At 49.0% G+C, this 18,257-nt stretch overlaps 1 protein-coding gene across 1 annotated transcript in view; it reads right to left on the bottom strand.

The window, feature by feature from the left end:
• Positions 1-18,257, bottom strand: part of nwd1 (NACHT and WD repeat domain containing 1) — a gene marked incomplete at both ends in the record, with an annotated part of 28,094 nt that overhangs the window by 9,683 nt on the left and 154 nt on the right. Inside the window, 18 exons of the mRNA XM_079559051.1 lie at positions 263-411; positions 1,070-1,367; positions 1,429-1,625; positions 1,834-1,956; positions 2,258-2,455; positions 3,502-3,666; positions 4,192-4,309; positions 4,375-4,528; positions 4,607-4,810; positions 5,910-6,403; positions 7,069-7,222; positions 7,366-7,596; positions 7,656-7,781; positions 7,991-8,627; positions 10,800-11,154; positions 14,899-14,984; positions 15,290-15,331; positions 18,216-18,226. Of these exons, the coding sequence (XP_079415177.1) occupies positions 263-411; positions 1,070-1,367; positions 1,429-1,625; positions 1,834-1,956; positions 2,258-2,455; positions 3,502-3,666; positions 4,192-4,309; positions 4,375-4,528; positions 4,607-4,810; positions 5,910-6,403; positions 7,069-7,222; positions 7,366-7,596; positions 7,656-7,781; positions 7,991-8,627; positions 10,800-11,154; positions 14,899-14,984; positions 15,290-15,331; positions 18,216-18,226 (3,742 nt within the window). The remainder of the gene's footprint in view (positions 1-262; positions 412-1,069; positions 1,368-1,428; positions 1,626-1,833; positions 1,957-2,257; positions 2,456-3,501; positions 3,667-4,191; positions 4,310-4,374; positions 4,529-4,606; positions 4,811-5,909; positions 6,404-7,068; positions 7,223-7,365; positions 7,597-7,655; positions 7,782-7,990; positions 8,628-10,799; positions 11,155-14,898; positions 14,985-15,289; positions 15,332-18,215; positions 18,227-18,257) is intronic.

Raw genomic sequence — 18,257 nt, 5'->3', positions numbered from 1 at the left:
TGATGATGTCACACACACAGACGTCTCACTCTGATGATGTCACACACACAGGCGTCTCAGTCTGATGATGTCACACACACAGACGTCTCACTCTGATGATGTCACACACACAGGCGTCTCACTCTGATGATGTCACACACACAGGCGTCTCACTCTGATGATGTCACACACACAGACGTCTCACTCTGATGATGTCACACACACACACAGGCGTCTCACTCTGATGATGTCACACACACACACACACAAACAGTCGTCTCACTCTGATGATGTGGTCCTTGGCTCCGGTGAAGAGCATCCTGTTGTCGTGGGAGACGGCGGCCGAGAGAACGTCGTCGTCGTGGAACAGCTCCAGGAAACGCTCGATCCGCTCCTTGTCCAGACGGAAAAGCGCCAACTTCAGGTCCGAGGCTGCGCAGAGAACGCTCGGATTAAACACGGGACAGGAACGTCAGAGAACCAGGCCAGGACCAGGTCAGGACCAGATCCAGGAAGTACCTGCCAGCAGAATCTTCTCGTCTTTCGAGGCGCAGAACAGAGATGGAACCAGAGGGAACTTCATGGACGAGTGGCTTCCGTCTTTGCAGATCTGAGCAGGACAAACGCACAGTTAGACACAAGACTCAGTCAAAACTTTAGCTGAAAGAAGAAACAGGAGCTGCCGCATGGATCTTCATCCCACAAAGCACCGTCCGACCCTCAGCTTCAGACCAGGGGCCGAGAGCATCAGGGCAAGAGAAGTCGGTAAGTCCTAACTCTTGCCTTGGCTTAGCTCAGTCTGACAGTGAAAGGCATTTACAGAATCTCTACTTAATGCTGAAATCTCAATCTTGATCTTTCAGCTGAAGATGAATCTCTAAATGTATTTGATTCCTCACTCACCTGCAGCTTTTCGCCTTAAAGCGAAATCAAAGTGGCCTCGACAGTTGGAGAGTAAATACCTGGTAGAGCAGTCCTTCTTTAAACACTAGCAGGACCTTCTGTCTGCGGGTCAGAGCCAGAGAGGAGCAGAGGGTCAGAGTCCGGGGCTGGCCCTGGTCCTGGGTCAGTGCTGCGCTCTGGTCCTGGCCCTGGTCCTGGTCCTGGTTCTGGGTCAGTGCTGCGCTCGGGTCCTGGTCCTGGTCCTGGCTCTGGGTCAGTGCTGCGCTCTGGTCCTGGCCCTGGTCCTGGTCCTGGGTCAGTGCTGCGCTCTGGTCCTGGAGGTGGACGTGCAGCGGCTCTGCGCTCGGGTCCAGGGCCTGGGTGATGCGCACTGTCCCGGGTTCACAGAGAGAGACCACAGAGTCGCCCAGGACCCCGAGGATCTCAGAGTCCTGGTCCCGGAGTGACGACAACAGCGTCGACCCGTCCAGACCGAAGAACTTGACCTGCAGCACAGAGACAGTCAGACGTCCTGCTGTGATCTTCCCCTGGAGGAGAACGCGTCACCTGTTTGCCCATGTGCACGGAGACGAGGCCGCTCTGCTCGCTCACGCTCAGCCACGCAGAATCCGCCCCCACGGGTAAGGCCTCCTCCACACACAGCAGCTGCCCGCCCCTCAGCAGACTCCACTTCCTCATCGAGCCGTCGGCAGCCAATGAGAGGCAGAGGGCGGGGCCAGTGACGCGCACCGCCAGCACCGCCGCTGCACGAGAGAGTTCAGACACAACATGGAGCTAATACCACTGGGCGGCGCCTGGAGCGGCGTGAGGCGTGAGGAGTGAGGAGTGAGATGTGAGGAGTGAGACGTGAGGAGTGAGATGTGAGGAGTGAGACGTGAGGAGTGAGGTGTGAGGAGTGAGGTGTGAGGAGTGAGACGTGAGGAGTGAGGCGTGAGGAGTGAGACGTGGTACCTGTGTGTCCGAGGAGCGTGTGCAGCAGCTGAGCGTCTGGAAGGCTCCACACGGCGATCACTCCGTCGTCCGAACCCGCCACCACCAGCTCCTCCTCCACACACACGTCTAAGCAGAGGACGCCTGCAGGGACAGAGCAGCTGAAAGACCTCCACACACAGAGGACGCCTGCAGGGACAGAGCAGCTGAAAGACCTCCACACACACGTCTAAGCAGAGGACGCCTGCAGGGACAGAGCAGCTGAAAGACCTCCACACACACGTCTAAGCAGAGGACGCCTGCAGGGACAGAGCAGCTGAAAGACCTCCACACACACGTCTAAGCAGAGGACGCCTGCAGGGACAGAGCAGCTGAAAGACCTCCACACACACACACTGACTGAATCCCTTGTACTTGATGCACATGACAGTGTAAGATGTCTGACCTCCCTGCAGGCCGCTGAGCGTGTGCGTCAGAGCGCCCCCTGGAGGCTGGAGGAAGCTGCTCTGTGGGATGAGGATGGGCTCGGTGCAGGACAGGAGCCAGGCCTGGCACTGGGCGCAGAGCTGCCCGATCAGCTCCGGGTACGGCTCGGCCAGCGAGATCAGGCGGGACAGCAGCTCCGAGAAGAAAAGCGTCATGTCTGCAACGAGAGGGGGCGGGACTTCATGCAACGAGAGGAGGCGGGGCTTCATACAACGAGAGGGGGCGGGAGTTCATACAACGAGAGGAGGCGGGGCTTCATACAACGAGAGAGAGGGGGCGGGACATCATACAACGAGAGGAGGCGGGACTTCATACAAAGAGAGGAGGCGGGGCTTCACACAATGAGAGTGGGCGGGACTTCATACAACGAGAGGGGGAGGGACTTCATACAACAAGAGGGGGCGGGACTTCATACAACGAGAGGAGGCGGGACTTCATACAACGAGAGAGAGGGGGCGTGACATCATACAACGAGAGGACGGCGGGACTTCATACAAAGAGAGGAGGCGGGGCTTCACACAATGAGAGTGGGCGGGACTTCATACAACGAGAGGGGGAGGGACTTCATACAACAAGAGGGGGCGGAACTTCATACAGCGAGAGGAGGCGGGACTTCATACAACGAGAGGGGGAGGGACTTCATACAACGAGAGAGAGGGGGCGGGACATCATACAACGAGAGGAGGCGGGACTTCATACAAAGAGAGGAGGCGGGACATCATACAACGAGAGGAGGCGGGACTTCATACAACGAGAGGGGGCGGGACATCATACAACGAGAGAGAGGGGGCGGGACTTCATACAACGAGAGGGGGAGGGACTTCATACAACGAGAGGGGGCGGGACTTCATACAACGAGAGGGGGAGGGACTTCATACAACGAGAGGAGGCGGGACTTCATACAACGAGAGGGGGAGGGACTTCATACAACGAGAGAGAGGGGGCGGGAGAGAGGGGGCGGGACTTCATACAACGATAGGAGGCGGGACATCATGCAACGAGAGAGAGGGGGCGGGACTTCATACAACGAGAGAGAGGGGCGGGACTTCATACAACGAGAGAGAGGGGGCGGGACTTCATGCAACGAGAGAGAGGGGCGGGACTTCATACAACGAGAGAGAGGGGGCGGGACTTCATACAACGAGAGGAGGCGGGACTTCACACATGAGCGCACAGGCGGGAGGGCATCCGACGTTTACTGACCCATGACCCCGTCCAGGAAGTCCAGGCTGGGCTTGAGGAGCAGCAGCGCGTCTCGGATCAGTCGGGTCTCGGTGCAGTCCATGATCCTCCAGCTCCGGTCCAGGTCCTGGATCACGGCCCGGACGCCACACGCCCGGCTCTGGCAGAACAGCCACTCCGCACTCCCTACAGCAGAGGGAGGAGAGTCAGGGAACAGCCACTATCTACAGCAGAGGCAGGAGAGTCAGGGAACAGCCACTCTCTACAGCAGAGGGAGGAGAGTCAGGGAACAGCCACTCTCTACAGCAGAGGGAGGAGAGTCAGGGAACAGCCACTCTCTACAGCAGAGGGAGGAGAGTCAGAGAACAGCCACTCTCTACAGCAGAGGGAGGAGAGTCAGAGAACAGCCACTCCGCACTCCCTACAGCAGAGGGAGGAGAGTCAGGGAACAGCCACTCTCTACAGCAGAGGGAGGAGAGTCAGGGAACAGCCACTCTCTACAGCAGAGGGAGGAGAGTCAGGGAACAGCCACTTCCTACAGCAGAGGGAGGAGAGTCAGAGAACAGCCACTCCCTACAGCAGAGGGAGGAGAGTCAGGGAACAGCCACTCTCTACAGCAGAGGGAGGAGAGTCAGAGAACAGCCACTCCCTACAGCAGAGGGAGGAGAGTAAAGGGCTTTAAATCCACACTCTGTAGGCCACGCCCCTCACCGATGACTTCCTGCTTCAGCTCCTCCCACATCCCGGCGTGCAGCAGGTGGAACGGCAGCTCCTGCAGCTTACGGACGTTGGCCAATCCGGCGCTGAACCACAGCGGCTGGGGCGGGACCTGCGGGGACAGCGGCCAATCACAGACGAGCGTTTGACGAGGCCCCCGGTGTCACAGGGCGTTACCTTCCTGTCGGGCAGCACCAGCGACAGCCCGGGCAGCGCCACCGGCTTGAGTTTCCCGCTCCATCGGCCCAGGAAGTACTCGGCCAGGATCTTCAGGGCGCGGCCTCTTCGCTCGGACGTCAGGTACCGCGAGGCGACGCCCTCCGAGAAGCGCCTGGAGCCAGAGGGCGGGACAACAACCACAAGAGCATGTTTCAAACTGTCTGAGGATCATTAGGAAAGGCTCTTTCACCTGTTTGTGAAGACGATGGTCGCGACGCCGTTGGTCCAGCGCTCGGTCAGGTGATCCGCCAGGTCGTACTTCAGCCCCGCCCACAGCAGCGGGGGGAGGCGGATCAGGGACGGGCTCGGCGGCAACACGTGTCTGTACGCCTCTTTGATGACATCATCGTCCAGCGACAGGACGTCCCGCAGCTCGCACTCCATCAGACCATGCCTTTAAATAAAACACTCCATCAGACCATGCCTTTAAATAAAACCACTCCATCAGGCCATGCCTTTAAATAAAACCACTCCATCAGGCCATGCCTTTAAATAAAACCACTCCATCAGGCCATGCCTTTAAATAAAGCCACTCCATCAGGCCATGCCTTTAAATAAAACACTCCATCAGGCCATGCCTCTAAATAAAACCACTCCATCAGGCCATGCCTTTAAATAAAACACTCCATCAGGCCATGCCTCTAAATAAAACCACTCCATCAGGCCATGCCTTTAAATAAAACACTCCATCAGGCCATGCCTTTAAATAAAACCACTCCATCAGACCATGGTTCATGCAGTTCTTATGTTTGAAGAGTTTTGTGGCGCTAGGCTAGTGCATGTCTATGGTATCAGCTAGCCTGCATTAAAAACAGTGTGACCCGCTCCACAGAGCACCTGAGGCAAATCACTTATAACACCAGACTAACCATGTCTGTGTCCATAGAATCATTTAAAATACCTTATATCTGAGCAGCATCAACATTGTGGTTGTATAAGCTACGCGGCGGCGGAGTGATCTGCGAGAAAATAGTCCCTCAAAATGGATTCTATGGACACAGACATTTATATGGTTAGTCTGGTGTTATAAGTGATTTGCCTCAGGTGCACTGTGGAGCGGGTCACACTCTTCAAATATAAGAACTGCATGAATTACAAAAAAAAATATCTACAGAAATCACTCAGCAACACTCTGGAAAACGAGGAAATGAGGCCCTATGTCAAACATCCTGAAATATCCCTTTAAGGTCGGGATCAGGGTTAGTTTGGATGATTGACCCACAGATTTGTTGATTACTGTGATATTGTGACATTTCTGAACCTAAAGCTGTGTCTCCAGTGAGCACAGCCGGTACATCAGTATAAACTGTATCTGTTACTAGAGTTTGTTCCCATGACTCTGATCACATATGAACATGTATAATGTTATTGTGTGCGTCATGTTTGTTCTTTTACTGTAGATTTAGTTTCCAGGAGTCGACCTAAATAGATTTTGGACTTTTTCTTTGACTTTTGACTGACTGTGGCGTATCTGAGGTGACCGTGGCTCGTACCTGGCCAGGGCGACGTATCCCAGCGCGGCGGCCGTCAGCTCGCGCCCGTGTCGCTCCTCCATCGTCAGCAGCAGCAGTGACGTCATTTCCTGGGCGCTGGCGGCCAATCGCAGCTCTGCCAGCGGCGTGTACGAGCGCCAGCGTTTGGCGAGCGCCAGCATGAGCCGCAGGTGCAGCGGACTGCCCGACTTCTCCAAGCTGCGCAGCACGAAGTCTCGCTGCTCCGGCGCCAGCGTGCGCTGGATCGACTCCAGGTACGAGTCCGCCATGCGGCGCCCGGCGTCCGCGTCCAGACGCTCCACCTCGAAGAAGGCGGGCGCCGTCTCCAAACGCAGCCGCATCCGCGCGAACGCCTCCGACCTGGTCTCCATGGAAACCACCAGGTGCACGTGAGGCGGCAGGTCGTGAGGAAGCCACCGCAGCCTCGCGCTCGCGTCCGAGAGATGGTCCACGTCGTCCAGGACGATGAGCAGGTGGTTTCCCTGCTGAGACACCTTCAGAGGAGACACAGGAACCATGTGGAATAACTTCATAGGCCACGCCTCTGCAAGAGGCCACGCCTTTACAAGAGGCCACGCCTCAGCACCAGGCTACGCCTCTGCAAGAGGCCACGCCTCTGCACCAGGCCACGCCTCTGCAAGAGGCCACGCCTCTGCACCAGGCCATGCCTCTGCACCAGGCCACGCCTCTGCACCAGGCCACGCCTCTGCAAGAGGGCCACGCCTCTGCAAGAGGGCCACGCCTCTGCAAGAGGCCACGCCTCTGCAAGAGGGCCACGCCTCTGCAAGAGGGCCACGCCTCTGCTTATTAACATTTAGAATAAAAACACATTTTCAGAGTTATATTTTTAAGCTGCTGACAGGAAGTGAAGGTAAAGCTCAGAGCAGTTTGACTCATTTGCCATTGACTTAGCATGGTCGGCACGGCAACAGTTTAAAATTGTTGATCTTCTTCTATGTCACTTCCTGTCGGTGTCCAAAAGGAAGTGAAACTATAAACATCACAAAAATGGTCAAACTGAAGAAAACTGGGAACAATCTTTAGAATCTTAAAAATAATCGTTTCTAATGTGTCAGACACTTTAAAGGTCACCTTTACAGAAGCATTTTTTAGTGTAAGGGAAGCACGAGCTCTAACCGCTGAGCCACCGTGACCACACCTGCTCCAGGACGTTGAGGAAGAATCGGACGAGGTGAGTGTCGGCCGTGAGTGCGGTCGGCGCCGCCAAACCAAACGCCAAACAGATCTGACCACACAGACTCCGCAGCAGCTCCTCCACAGCGATCCTCAGAGGATGAAGCAGCGTCAGCAACCTGAGGATCAGAGTAACATGAGGATCAGAGTCAGTAACATGAGGATCAGAGTCAGTAACATGAGGATCAGAGTCAGTAACATGAGGATCAGAGTCAGTAACATGAGGATCAGAGTCAGTAACCTGAGGATCAGAGTCAGTAACCTGAGGATCAGAGTCAGTAACCTGAGGATCAGAGTCAGTAACATGAGGATCAGAGTCAGTAACATGAGGATCAGAGTCAGTAACATGAGGATCAGAGTCAGTAACATGAGGATCAGAGTCAGTAACATGAGGATCAGAGTCAGTAACATGAGGATCAGAGTCAGTAACATGAGGATCAGAGTCAGTAACATGAGGATCAGAGTCAGTAACCTGAGGATCAGAGTCAGTAACCTGAGGATCAGAGTCAGTAACATGAGGATCAGAGTCAGTAACATGAGGATCAGAGTAACATGAGGATCAGAGTCAGTAACATGAGGATCAGAGTCAGTAACATGAGGATCAGAGTCAGTAACATGAGGATCAGAGTCAGTAACATGAGGATCAGAGTCAGTAACATGAGGATCAGAGTCAGTAACCTGAGGATCAGAGTAACATGAGGATCAGAGTCAGTAACATGAGGATCAGAGTCAGTAACATGAGGATCAGAGTCAGTAACATGAGGATCAGAGTCAGTAACATGAGGATCAGAGTCAGTAACATGAGGATCAGAGTCAGTAACATGAGGATCAGAGTCAGTAACCTGACCCTAGCGCCTCGTACCTGATGACCACGGCGCGCCTCGTACCTGATGACCACGGCGGCTCGCCTCTCCAGGACGCTCCTCATCTCCTCGGCCAGTTTGCAGAGCAGCGTGGTCTTCCCGGCGCCCGGCTCGCCGTGGACGACGACGGGGGCGTGGCGAGCGTTCGTCGACTCCCACAGGGCGAGGCTGACCTTCCCCAGCAGCGCCTCCCTCACCTGCACGCCGCCGCACAGCTCCGCGGCCGCGCTGACGTGACGCCCGACCTCCGCCTCGTGCTCCGCCGCGCTGTCGCCTCGCTCCTCCCGCACGGCGCCCCAGACCCGCCGCTTCCCGTCCACGGCGGCGCCGATCCGGGCCTTCATCTGCGACACGAACTGCTCGCACAGGCCGTCCAGGTACTGCGCGTGCTCCTTGCGTTTGGGGTCCACGGCGCCCTTGACGAGCTCGACGCTGTGGAGGTTCAGCTGCTTCTGCGAGAGCGCGTTGAGGCGCGCTTTGAGGGCGCTCAGCAGCGCCTGCGCCTCGGCGTCCTGCAGCCCGTCCGACGTCAGGTCCATTAGCTTGGAGAGGCGTTTGGGGCCCTCGCGGACCTTCTGACGAGGAGACTCCCTCACGAAGATCAGGGACGACGTTCGACCACCGCCCGACCACAGCCCGAGCGCCACCTCCCTCTCGGTGACTGAGGCACAGACACGACAACGATAACAGCGATAACCGACAGTGATAACTGCTAGCAATAACAGTTAGCGAAAACCGTCAACGACAACCGTTAGCAAAAACCGCTAGCGATAACCATTAGGGACAACCGCTAGCGACAACCGTTAGCGATAACCGACAGTGACAATCGTTAGCGATAACTGACAGTGATAACTGTTAGCGATAACCGTTAGCGATAACCGACAGTGAAAACCGACAGTGAAAACCGTTAGCGATAACCGTTTGTGATAATCGTTAGCAATAACAAACAGTGCCAACCGTTAGCGACAACCGACAATGATAACCGTTAGCGATAATGGTTAGCAATAACCGTTAGCGATAACCGACAGTGAAAACCGCTAGTGACAACCGTTAGCGACAATCATTAGCAATAACAAACAGTGACAACCGTTAGCGATAACCGACAGTGAAAACCGCTACCGATAACAATTAGTGAAAACCACTAGCGATAACCGTTAGCAATAACCGCTAGCAATAACCGTTAGCAATAACCGCTAGCGATAACCGTTAGCGAAAACACAAAATGGCAGAGGATCATGGGAACGGAAAACCATCTATAACAAACAGTGACAATCGTCATCGATAACCGTTAGCGATAACTGTTAGCGATAACCGTTAGCGATAACCGACAGTGATAACCGACAGAGAAAACTGTTAGCAATAACCATTTGTGATAATCGTTAGCAATAACCGTTAGCGATAATCGTTGGCAATATCCATTAGCGATAACCGTCAGTGATAATCGTTAGCAATAACAAACAGTGATAACCGTTAGCGATAACAAACAGTGATAACCGTTAGCAATAACAAACAGTGATAACCGTTAGCAATAACAAACAGTGATAACCGTTAGCGATAATCGGCAGTGATAATCGTTAGCAATAACAAACAGTGATAACCGTTAGCGATAACCGTCAGTGAAAACCGTTAGCGATAACCGACAGTGATAACCGTTAGCAATAACAAACAGTGATAACCGTTAGCGATAACCGTCAGTGAAAACCGTTAGCGATAACCGACAGTGATAATCGTTAGCAATAACAAACAGTGATAACCGTTAGCGATAACCGTCAGTGAAAACCGTTAGCGATAACCGACAGTGATAATCGTTAGCAATAACAAACAGTGATAACCGTTAGCGATAACCGTCAGTGAAAACCGTTAGCGATAATCGTTAGCGATAACCGACAATGATAACCGACAGAGAAAACTGTTAGCGATAACCATTTGTGATAATCGTTAGCAATAACAAACAGTGACAACCGTTAGCGACAACCGTTAGCGATAATCGTTGGCAATATCCGTTAGCGATAACCGCCAGTGATAATCGTTAGCAATAACAAACAGTGAAAACCGTTAGCGATAACCGACAGTGATAATCGTTAGCAATAACAAACAGTGATAACCGATAGCAATAACAAACAGTGATAACCGTTAGCGATAACCGTCAGTGAAAACCGTTAGCGATAACCGACATTGATAATCGTTAGCAATAACAAACAGTGATAACCGATAGCAATAACAAACAGTGATAACCGTTAGCGATAACCGTCAGTGAAAACCGTTAGCAATAACCGACAGTGATAATCGTTAGCAATAACAAACAGTGATAACCGTTAGCAATAACAAACAGTGAAAACCGTTAGTGATAACCGACAGTGATAATCGTTAGCAATAACAAACAGTGATAACCGATAGCAATAACAAACAGTGATAACCGTTAGCGATAACCGTCAGTGAAAACCGTTAGCAATAACCGACAGTGATAATCGTTAGCAATAACAAACAGTGATAACCGTTAGCAATAACAAACAGTGATAATCGTTAGCAATAACAAACAGTGAAAACCGTTAGCGATAACCGTCAGTGAAAACCGTTAGCGATAACCGTCAGTGAAAACCGTTAGCGATAATCGTTAGTAACAACAAACAGTGATAACCACTGGCTTCAAAACACACGACAAATACTGCGCCCGGATGACGACGCAGACGACAAAACTTCACTAAATATAAGTGGACTGGGATTGATTCAAGTGTGTGTGTTAAAGTGTGCGTTAGCCTTTAGCTTCAAGTCTTATGGCTGTAGCTTCTCCCCTCACTGACCTGAGGTGCTGTAGCTCCTCCCCCTCACTGACCTGAGATGCTGTAGCTCCGCCTCTCTTCCTCGCTGATGTGTCCTGCGCTCTGATTGGCCGCCGCTGCGTTCCTGAGCAGCTGAAGGAGCTGTGTTTCCGTCGCCTTCCACCGGGCGGCGTCGCTCTCTCGCTTCACGCCGTTTTCGGACGAGCGGTCGCCGTAGTGAGGCAGCAGCGCTGTGATTGGCTGCAGGACGTAGGTGGGCGGGACCGCGTTGGCGTCCCGCAGGTACCACTGTCCCAACAGCTTCAGGCCGTCCGTGTTTTTGGACAGTTTGGAGGAAAACATGTCGAAGTGTTTCTGCGAGATGAGGCGCGGCAGAGCGCGGTGACCGTAACGGTTTCCCACGAGAGCCTGAGGAGGAAGTGACACAAGCTGCATAACCCCGGCTTCAAGGCAGCGTTTCCCACAACTCAGGAACGACAGAGTAAGTGGGAGAAGGCAGAGGGAAATCAGCCCAGGGCGACGGTCCAGAGAGGCCCGTTTACATGCAGGAGTCCTGTGTGTGTTTATTAACCTCCTAACTCCCGCCTGAACCGAGAGGATCTTTTTCCTCACGTCATCAGATTTTTTTTCCATCATTATTTTGTTGGGTATTCAACTCATTTATGTCATTTTTTTTGTCATTTTTCGTCAATTTTTTATCACATTCCTGTCACATTTTTGTAATTTTTTAATCAAATTTTTGTAGTTTTTTTGTCAATTTTTTATCACATTTTCGTCATTGTTTTCGTCTCAGTTTTGTTGCTATTTTCACAGCTTTTTTCCAGAAGCTTTTGGATTGGGGTAAAGCCAAACTGGAGAAAATGTGCTCGGTTCAGGTGGGAGTTAAGGGGTTTTAAAATGCACTGTCCCGACCTAATAGATAAAAACAAAAAATTTGCTAAAACTGATGGAAATGCAAAGAAAAGTGGGAAATTTCAACTTGTGGTCAGTTTTAGACACAAACCTCTGTAAAGGTTATGATAGAAAACGAAACTCACGACAAAAGCAGGAACCAGGGAGATCCGTCTGGACGAGCGGATTTCATGGAGGAAGAGCTCACACGAGTCATGTTCGACTGAAGGAGAACTTCTCAGGCCCCAACACAAGTCCACCACCTGCAGAGAGAGTACTCACATCTAAGTATATCTAAGTCCACCACCTGCAGAGAGAGTACTCACATCTAAGTATATCTAAGTCCACCACCTGCAGAGAGAGAGTACTCACATCTAAGTATATCTAAGTCCACCTGCAGAGAGAGTACTCACATCTAAGTATATCTAAGTCCACCACCTGCAGAGAGAGAGTACTCACATCTAAGTATATCTAAGTCCACCTGCAGAGAGAGAGTACTCACATCTAAGTATATCTAAGTCCTCCACCTGCAGAGAGAGTACCCACATCTAAGTATATCTAAGTCCACCACCTGCAGTGAGAGTACCCACATCTAAGTATATCTAAGTCCTCCACCTGCAGAGAGAGAGTACCCACATCTAAGTATATCTAAGTCCACCACCTGCAGAGAGAGAGTACCCACATCTAAGTATATCTAAGTCCTCCACCTGCAGAGAGAGTACCCACATCTAAGTATATCTAAGTCCACCACCTGCAGTGAGAGTACCCACATCTAAGTATATCTAAGTCCTCCACCTGCAGAGAGAGTACCCACATCTAAGTATATCTAAGTCCACCACCTGCAGAGAGAGAGTACCCACATCTAAGTATATCTAAGTCCTCCACCTGCAGAGAGAGTACCCACATCTAAGTATATCTAAGTCCACCACCTGCAGTGAGAGTACCCACATCTAAGTATATCTAAGTCCTCCACCTGCAGAGAGAGTACCCACATCTAAGTATATCTAAGTCCTTCACCTGCAGAGAGAGTACCCACATCTAAGTATATCTAAGTCCACCTGCAGAGATAGTACTCACATCTAAGAATATCTAAGTCCACCACCTGCAAAGAGAGTACTCACATCTAAGTATCTCTAAGTCCTCCACCTGCAGAGAGAGTACTCACATCTAAGTATATCTAAGTCCACCACCTGCAGAGAGAGTACTCACATCTAAGTATATCTAAGTCCTCCACCTGCAGAGAGAGTACCCACATCTAAGTATATCTAAGTCCACCTGCAGAGATAGTACTCACATCTAAGAATATCTAAGTCCTCCACCTGCAGAGAGAGTACTCACATCTAAGTATATCTAAGTCCACCACCTGCAGAGAGTACTCACATCTAAGTATATCTAAGTCCACCTGCAGAGAGAGTACTCACATCTAAGTATATCTAAGTCCACCTGCAGAGAGAGAGTACTCACATCTAAGTATATCTAAGTCCTCCACCTGCAGAGAGAGAGTACTCACATCTAAGTATATCTAAGTCCACCGGCAGAGAGAGTACTCACATCTAAGTATATCTAAGTCCACCACCTGCAGAGAGAGAGTACTCACATCTAAGTATATCTAAGTCCTCCACCTGCAGAGAGAGTACTCACATCTAAGTATATCTAAGTCCTCCACCTGCAGAGAGAGTACTCACATCTAAGTATATCTAAGTCCACCTGCAGAGAGAGTACTCACATCTAAGTATATCTAAGTCCACCTGCAGAGAGAGTACTCACATCTAAGTATATCTACGTCCACCTGCAGAGAGAGTACTCACATCTAAGTATATCTAAGTCCTCCACCTGCAGAGAGAGTACTCACATCTAAGTGTATCTAAGTCCTCCACCTGCAGAGAGAGTACTCACATCTAAGTATATCTAAGTCCACCTGCAGAGAGAGTACTCACATCTAAGTATATATAAGTCCACCTGCAGAGAGAGTACTCACATCTAAGTATGTCTAAGTCCACCTGCAGAGAGAGTACTCACATCTAAGTATATCTAAGTCCACCTGCAGAGAGAGTACTCACATCTAAGTATATCTAAGTCCACCTGCAGAGAGAGTACTCACATCTAAGTATATCTAAGTCCTCCACCTGCAGAGAGAGAGTACTCACATCTAAGTATATCTAAGTCCACCACCTGCAGAGAGAGTACCCACATCTAAGTATATCTAAGTCCACCACCTGCAGAGAGAGTACTCACATCTAAGTATATCTAAGTCCTCCACCTGCAGAGAGAGTACTCACATCTAAGTATATCTAAGTCCACCACCTGCAGAGATAGTACTCACATCTAAGTATATCTAAGTCCTCCACCTGCAGAGAGAGTACTCACATCTAAGTATATCTAAGTCCTCCACCTGCAGAGAGAGAGTACTCACATCTAAGTATATCTAAGTCCACCTGCAGAGAGAGTACCCACATCTAAGTATATCTAAGTCCACCTGCAGAGAGAGTACTCACAGCTAAGTATATCTAAGTCCACCTGCAGAGAGAGAGTACTCACATCTAAGTATATCTAAGTCCACCACCTGCAGAGAGAGTACTCACATCTAAGTATATCTAAGTCCACCACCTGCAGAGAGAGTACTCACATCTAAGTATATCTAAGTCCACCACCTGCAGAGAGAGAGTACTCACATCTAAGTATATCTAAGTCCACCTGCAGAGAGAGTACTCACATCTAAGTATATCTAAGTCCACCACCTGCAGAGAGAGAGTACTCACATCTAAGTATATCTAAGTCCACCTGCAGAGAGAGTACTCACATCTAAGTATATCTAAGTCCTCCACCTGCAGAGAGAGAGTACTCACATCTAAGTATATCTAAGTCCTCCACCTGCAGAGAGAGTACCCACATCTAAGTATATCTAAGTCCTCCACCTGCAGAGAGAGTACCCACATCTAAGTATATCTAAGTCCACCACCTGCAGAGAGAGAGTTCTCACATCTAAGTATATCTACGTCCACCTGCAGAGAGAGTACTCACATCTAAGTATATCTAAGTCCACCTGCAGAGAGAGTACCCACATCTAAGTATATCTAAGTCCTCCACCTGCAGAGAGAGTACCCACATCTAAGTATATCTAAGTCCACCACCTGCAGAGAGAGAGTTCTCACATCTAAGTATATCTACGTCCACCTGCAGAGAGAGTACTCACATCTAAGTATCTCTAAGTCCACCTGCAGAGAGAGTAAATGAAGTAAAGGCCTTTATTAAAGCACAGACCTCGAAGACGAGCCCCAGGCCGCGGCAGAAGGTCTGGACCTCGGGATACGCCTTCTCCAGCAGCGCTCGCCTCTCACTGCCCATGTCTGAAACAAACAGGACCAAATAATAATAATAATAATAATAATAATAATAATAATAATAATAATAATAATAATAATAATAATAATAATAATAATAATAATAATAAACAGATTATTAAGATTCCTATATAATTGGGGGGAAAAGATGCAGCCTTGTGGCACCCCCTTGATTCATTTTCATGAGGCGCATTAAGGTTCTTTATTTCAAAATGATGGGCCTAAAATGTAAATGTCAGAAAGTGATGTTTGTGTCTTTCAGATGTAAAAGTGAGAAGTTCTGGACACAAAGTCATGAAAAGACGACTCACCGGTGAAAGTGGAGCTGATGAAGACGCGGATCATGTTGGACTCTGAGGCCGAGAGGAGGTGAAGCTTCCCCCTCAGCAGCTCCTGCAGACGAGCCGCTCCTCTGGCTCCTCCTGGTCCTCCTTCTCCTTGTCCTCCTGCTCCTCCTCCTGCTCCTCCTGCTCCTCCTCCTTGTCCTCCTTGTCCTGCTCCTCCTCCTCCTGCTCCTCCCCCTCCTCCTTGTCCTCCTCCTCCTCCTCCTTGTCCTCCTGCTCCTCCTCCTTGTCCTCCTTGTCCTCCTTGTCCTCCTGCTCCTCCTCCTGGCCCCTCAGGCTCCGACATCTGACAAAACAAAACACTCAACCTTAACCGAGCACATTTTCTCCAGCTTTACCCAAAAGCTTCTGGACTGAAGTTCACGACCTGTAGCCTCATTTGAAAGCTAAGACCTACACTGCGTTCCAAATTATTATGCAAATGACATTTTTCTAAGATTTTCTAAATTGTCAACTCAAATGAGAGTCAGCATAATTTTCAAGTCTTTAAGTGGTCGAGGATCATTTAAATGTGGTTAAAAAATCTCCCAGTGAAAACAGTATTTATTTCAAAAATAAATATAGTAAAAACCTCAAAATCCACTGTTCCAAATTATTATGCAACTCATCGTTTCAATACATTTTAAAGCTTGTAATTAACTGAAAATGGTCATTTGTTGAATTTGTAGCATTAGGAGGTCATATTTACTGAAATCAAAAGCTACAAGTTATATTTTACCATAGGAGCCCTTGTGTGAAGCAGCTTCAAAAATCTTAAATCCATTAAACTTGTGAGTTTTTGGACAGTTTCTGCTTGGATTTGTTTGCAGGATGTTAGAATAACCTCCCAGAGCTGCTGTTTGGATGAAAACTGCCTCCCACACTCAGAGAAGTTTAGCTTGAGGCTCCAAAGGTTCTCAATAGGGCTGAGGTCAGGGGAGGAGGGGGTCCACATCATGAGCTTCTCTCCTTTTATCCCCATAGCAGCCAGTGATGCAGAGGTTTTCTTTACAGCAGGACATGGGGCGTTGTCATGATGAAGATGATTTTGTTAGGGAAAGCACGGCTCTTCTTTTTGTAGCATAGAAGAAAGTGGTCAGTCAGAAAGAGGTCATTTTCACACCTTCAGGGATCCTAAAGGGACTGACCAGCTCTCTCCCCATGACTCCGCCCCCTCGTTACTGACGTCACAGCCTTGTTGGGACATTGTGGCCATTCACCAACATCCACTACTCCATTGATCTGACCATCCAGGGTCACACGGCCTCATCAGTGAACAAGACTGTTTGAAAATGAGTCTCATGTATTTCTGAGCCACTGCAGCCGTTTCTGCTTCAGCTTCAATTAACAGTTTAGGGGAGGCCGGATAGAAGGTTTATGCACAACTGCAGCCTCTGGAGGGTCCTACACCTTCATGTTCAGAGACTCCAGAGGCACCAGCAGCTTCAAATACCTGTCTGCTGCTTTGTAGCATCTGTTCTCTTAATCTGATGTGTTTGTCTGGCAGAAACCGTCCTCATTGTGCCTTTATCTGCACAAACTGGAGTGTGTCTGAATCATCCACAAATCTCTTATCTGTACGATGATTACGCTTAATCTTTCATGAAATATCGAAGGTTTTCATGAACGAAGGCATTCAACTATTTCACGCTTTTCATCAGCAAAGACCCTTTTTCTTTCCCTTTTTGCTTGAAAATGATGATCTGCTTAATAAAGTGTAACACCCTTTTTCAGTAGTTTTTCCCTTAACCTGAAACTAATCATCCCAGGTCTGAGATTAATGTCAGTGATTCAAAGAGCCTGAGACACGACACCATCCATGAGCTTCATTATTATTATTTTTAATATTTTTACCTTTTTGACATAAAAATACAATTTGCATAATAATTTGGACCACAGTGTATGAAAACTCATCTCAGCCTCCTCCCTGTGTGTTTTTTTTTTGTATTTGCTTTTACAGTGTGTAGTGTTTTGGCCACATTTAGGTTTATCGTGTGTCACAAAACTGTGACCAAAACATGAATAAGAATATGACAATCATAACGAGAAAGAGACTTGTAGGTCTTAGCTTTCAAATGAGGCATTACACTGGCCTATAGTCTGTGAGCTCCAGTCCAGAAACTTTTAGATTTGGGTAGAGCTGAGAAGAAGAAAGGATTAAACAGTAAATAATCAGAGCCAGGTCTGAAACTCAGTAATCATCTGCATATGTGCAGCGCCTTAACCACTGTTTAGGGCTGGACTGGGACTGAAAACCAGCCCTGGACTCTGACCAGCCTGGCCCAAATGAGCGTAACTGTGACACTTCCACAAATACATAGTTTAACCTCTGACCCCCCGTCTTAACATTAACGAGTGCTTTTTCCCCAGGTCGACTTTTTATTATTATTATTATTTTGATCGGCGTCATCAGCAAAAAGAACTGGAAAGGCGGTCGTAGAAACAGAAGCAAAATCATAAATATAAATAATAACGGTCCCAAAATTGAACCTTGTGGTGCACCATACTCCACGGAAATCCTTTTAGATTCATGTTCTTTTATACTGGGCTTTACCCAAATCTAAAAGCTTCTCGACTGGAGAGCAACAATGTAACGCCTCATTTGAAAGCTAAGACCTACAAAAGTGATGGAAACTTTTTGTCACGTCATTTTTCTCATATTTTTGTTGCCTTTTCATCACATTATTTTTTGTTTTCATCTTTTTATCGCTATTATGATTCTTTTCTTTTAGCTTTACATACTATATATATATATACACATACTATATACACATACTATATATACACATACTATATATATATACACATACTATATACACATACTATATATACACATACATATATATATACACATACTATATAGATACACATGCTATATACATCTCAGCTCAAATAAAATGAAGTGACACATTACCTTGAACCCGGCTGAGACGATGAGGAGGATCTGAAGGATGTG

This window comes from Gobius niger, assembly GCF_951799975.1.
Source record: "Gobius niger genome assembly, chromosome: 6".
Taxonomy (NCBI): domain Eukaryota; kingdom Metazoa; phylum Chordata; class Actinopteri; order Gobiiformes; family Gobiidae; genus Gobius; species Gobius niger.
The sequence above is the reverse complement of the archived record's forward strand: the minus strand, read 5'-3'. Positions and strand labels throughout refer to the sequence as shown.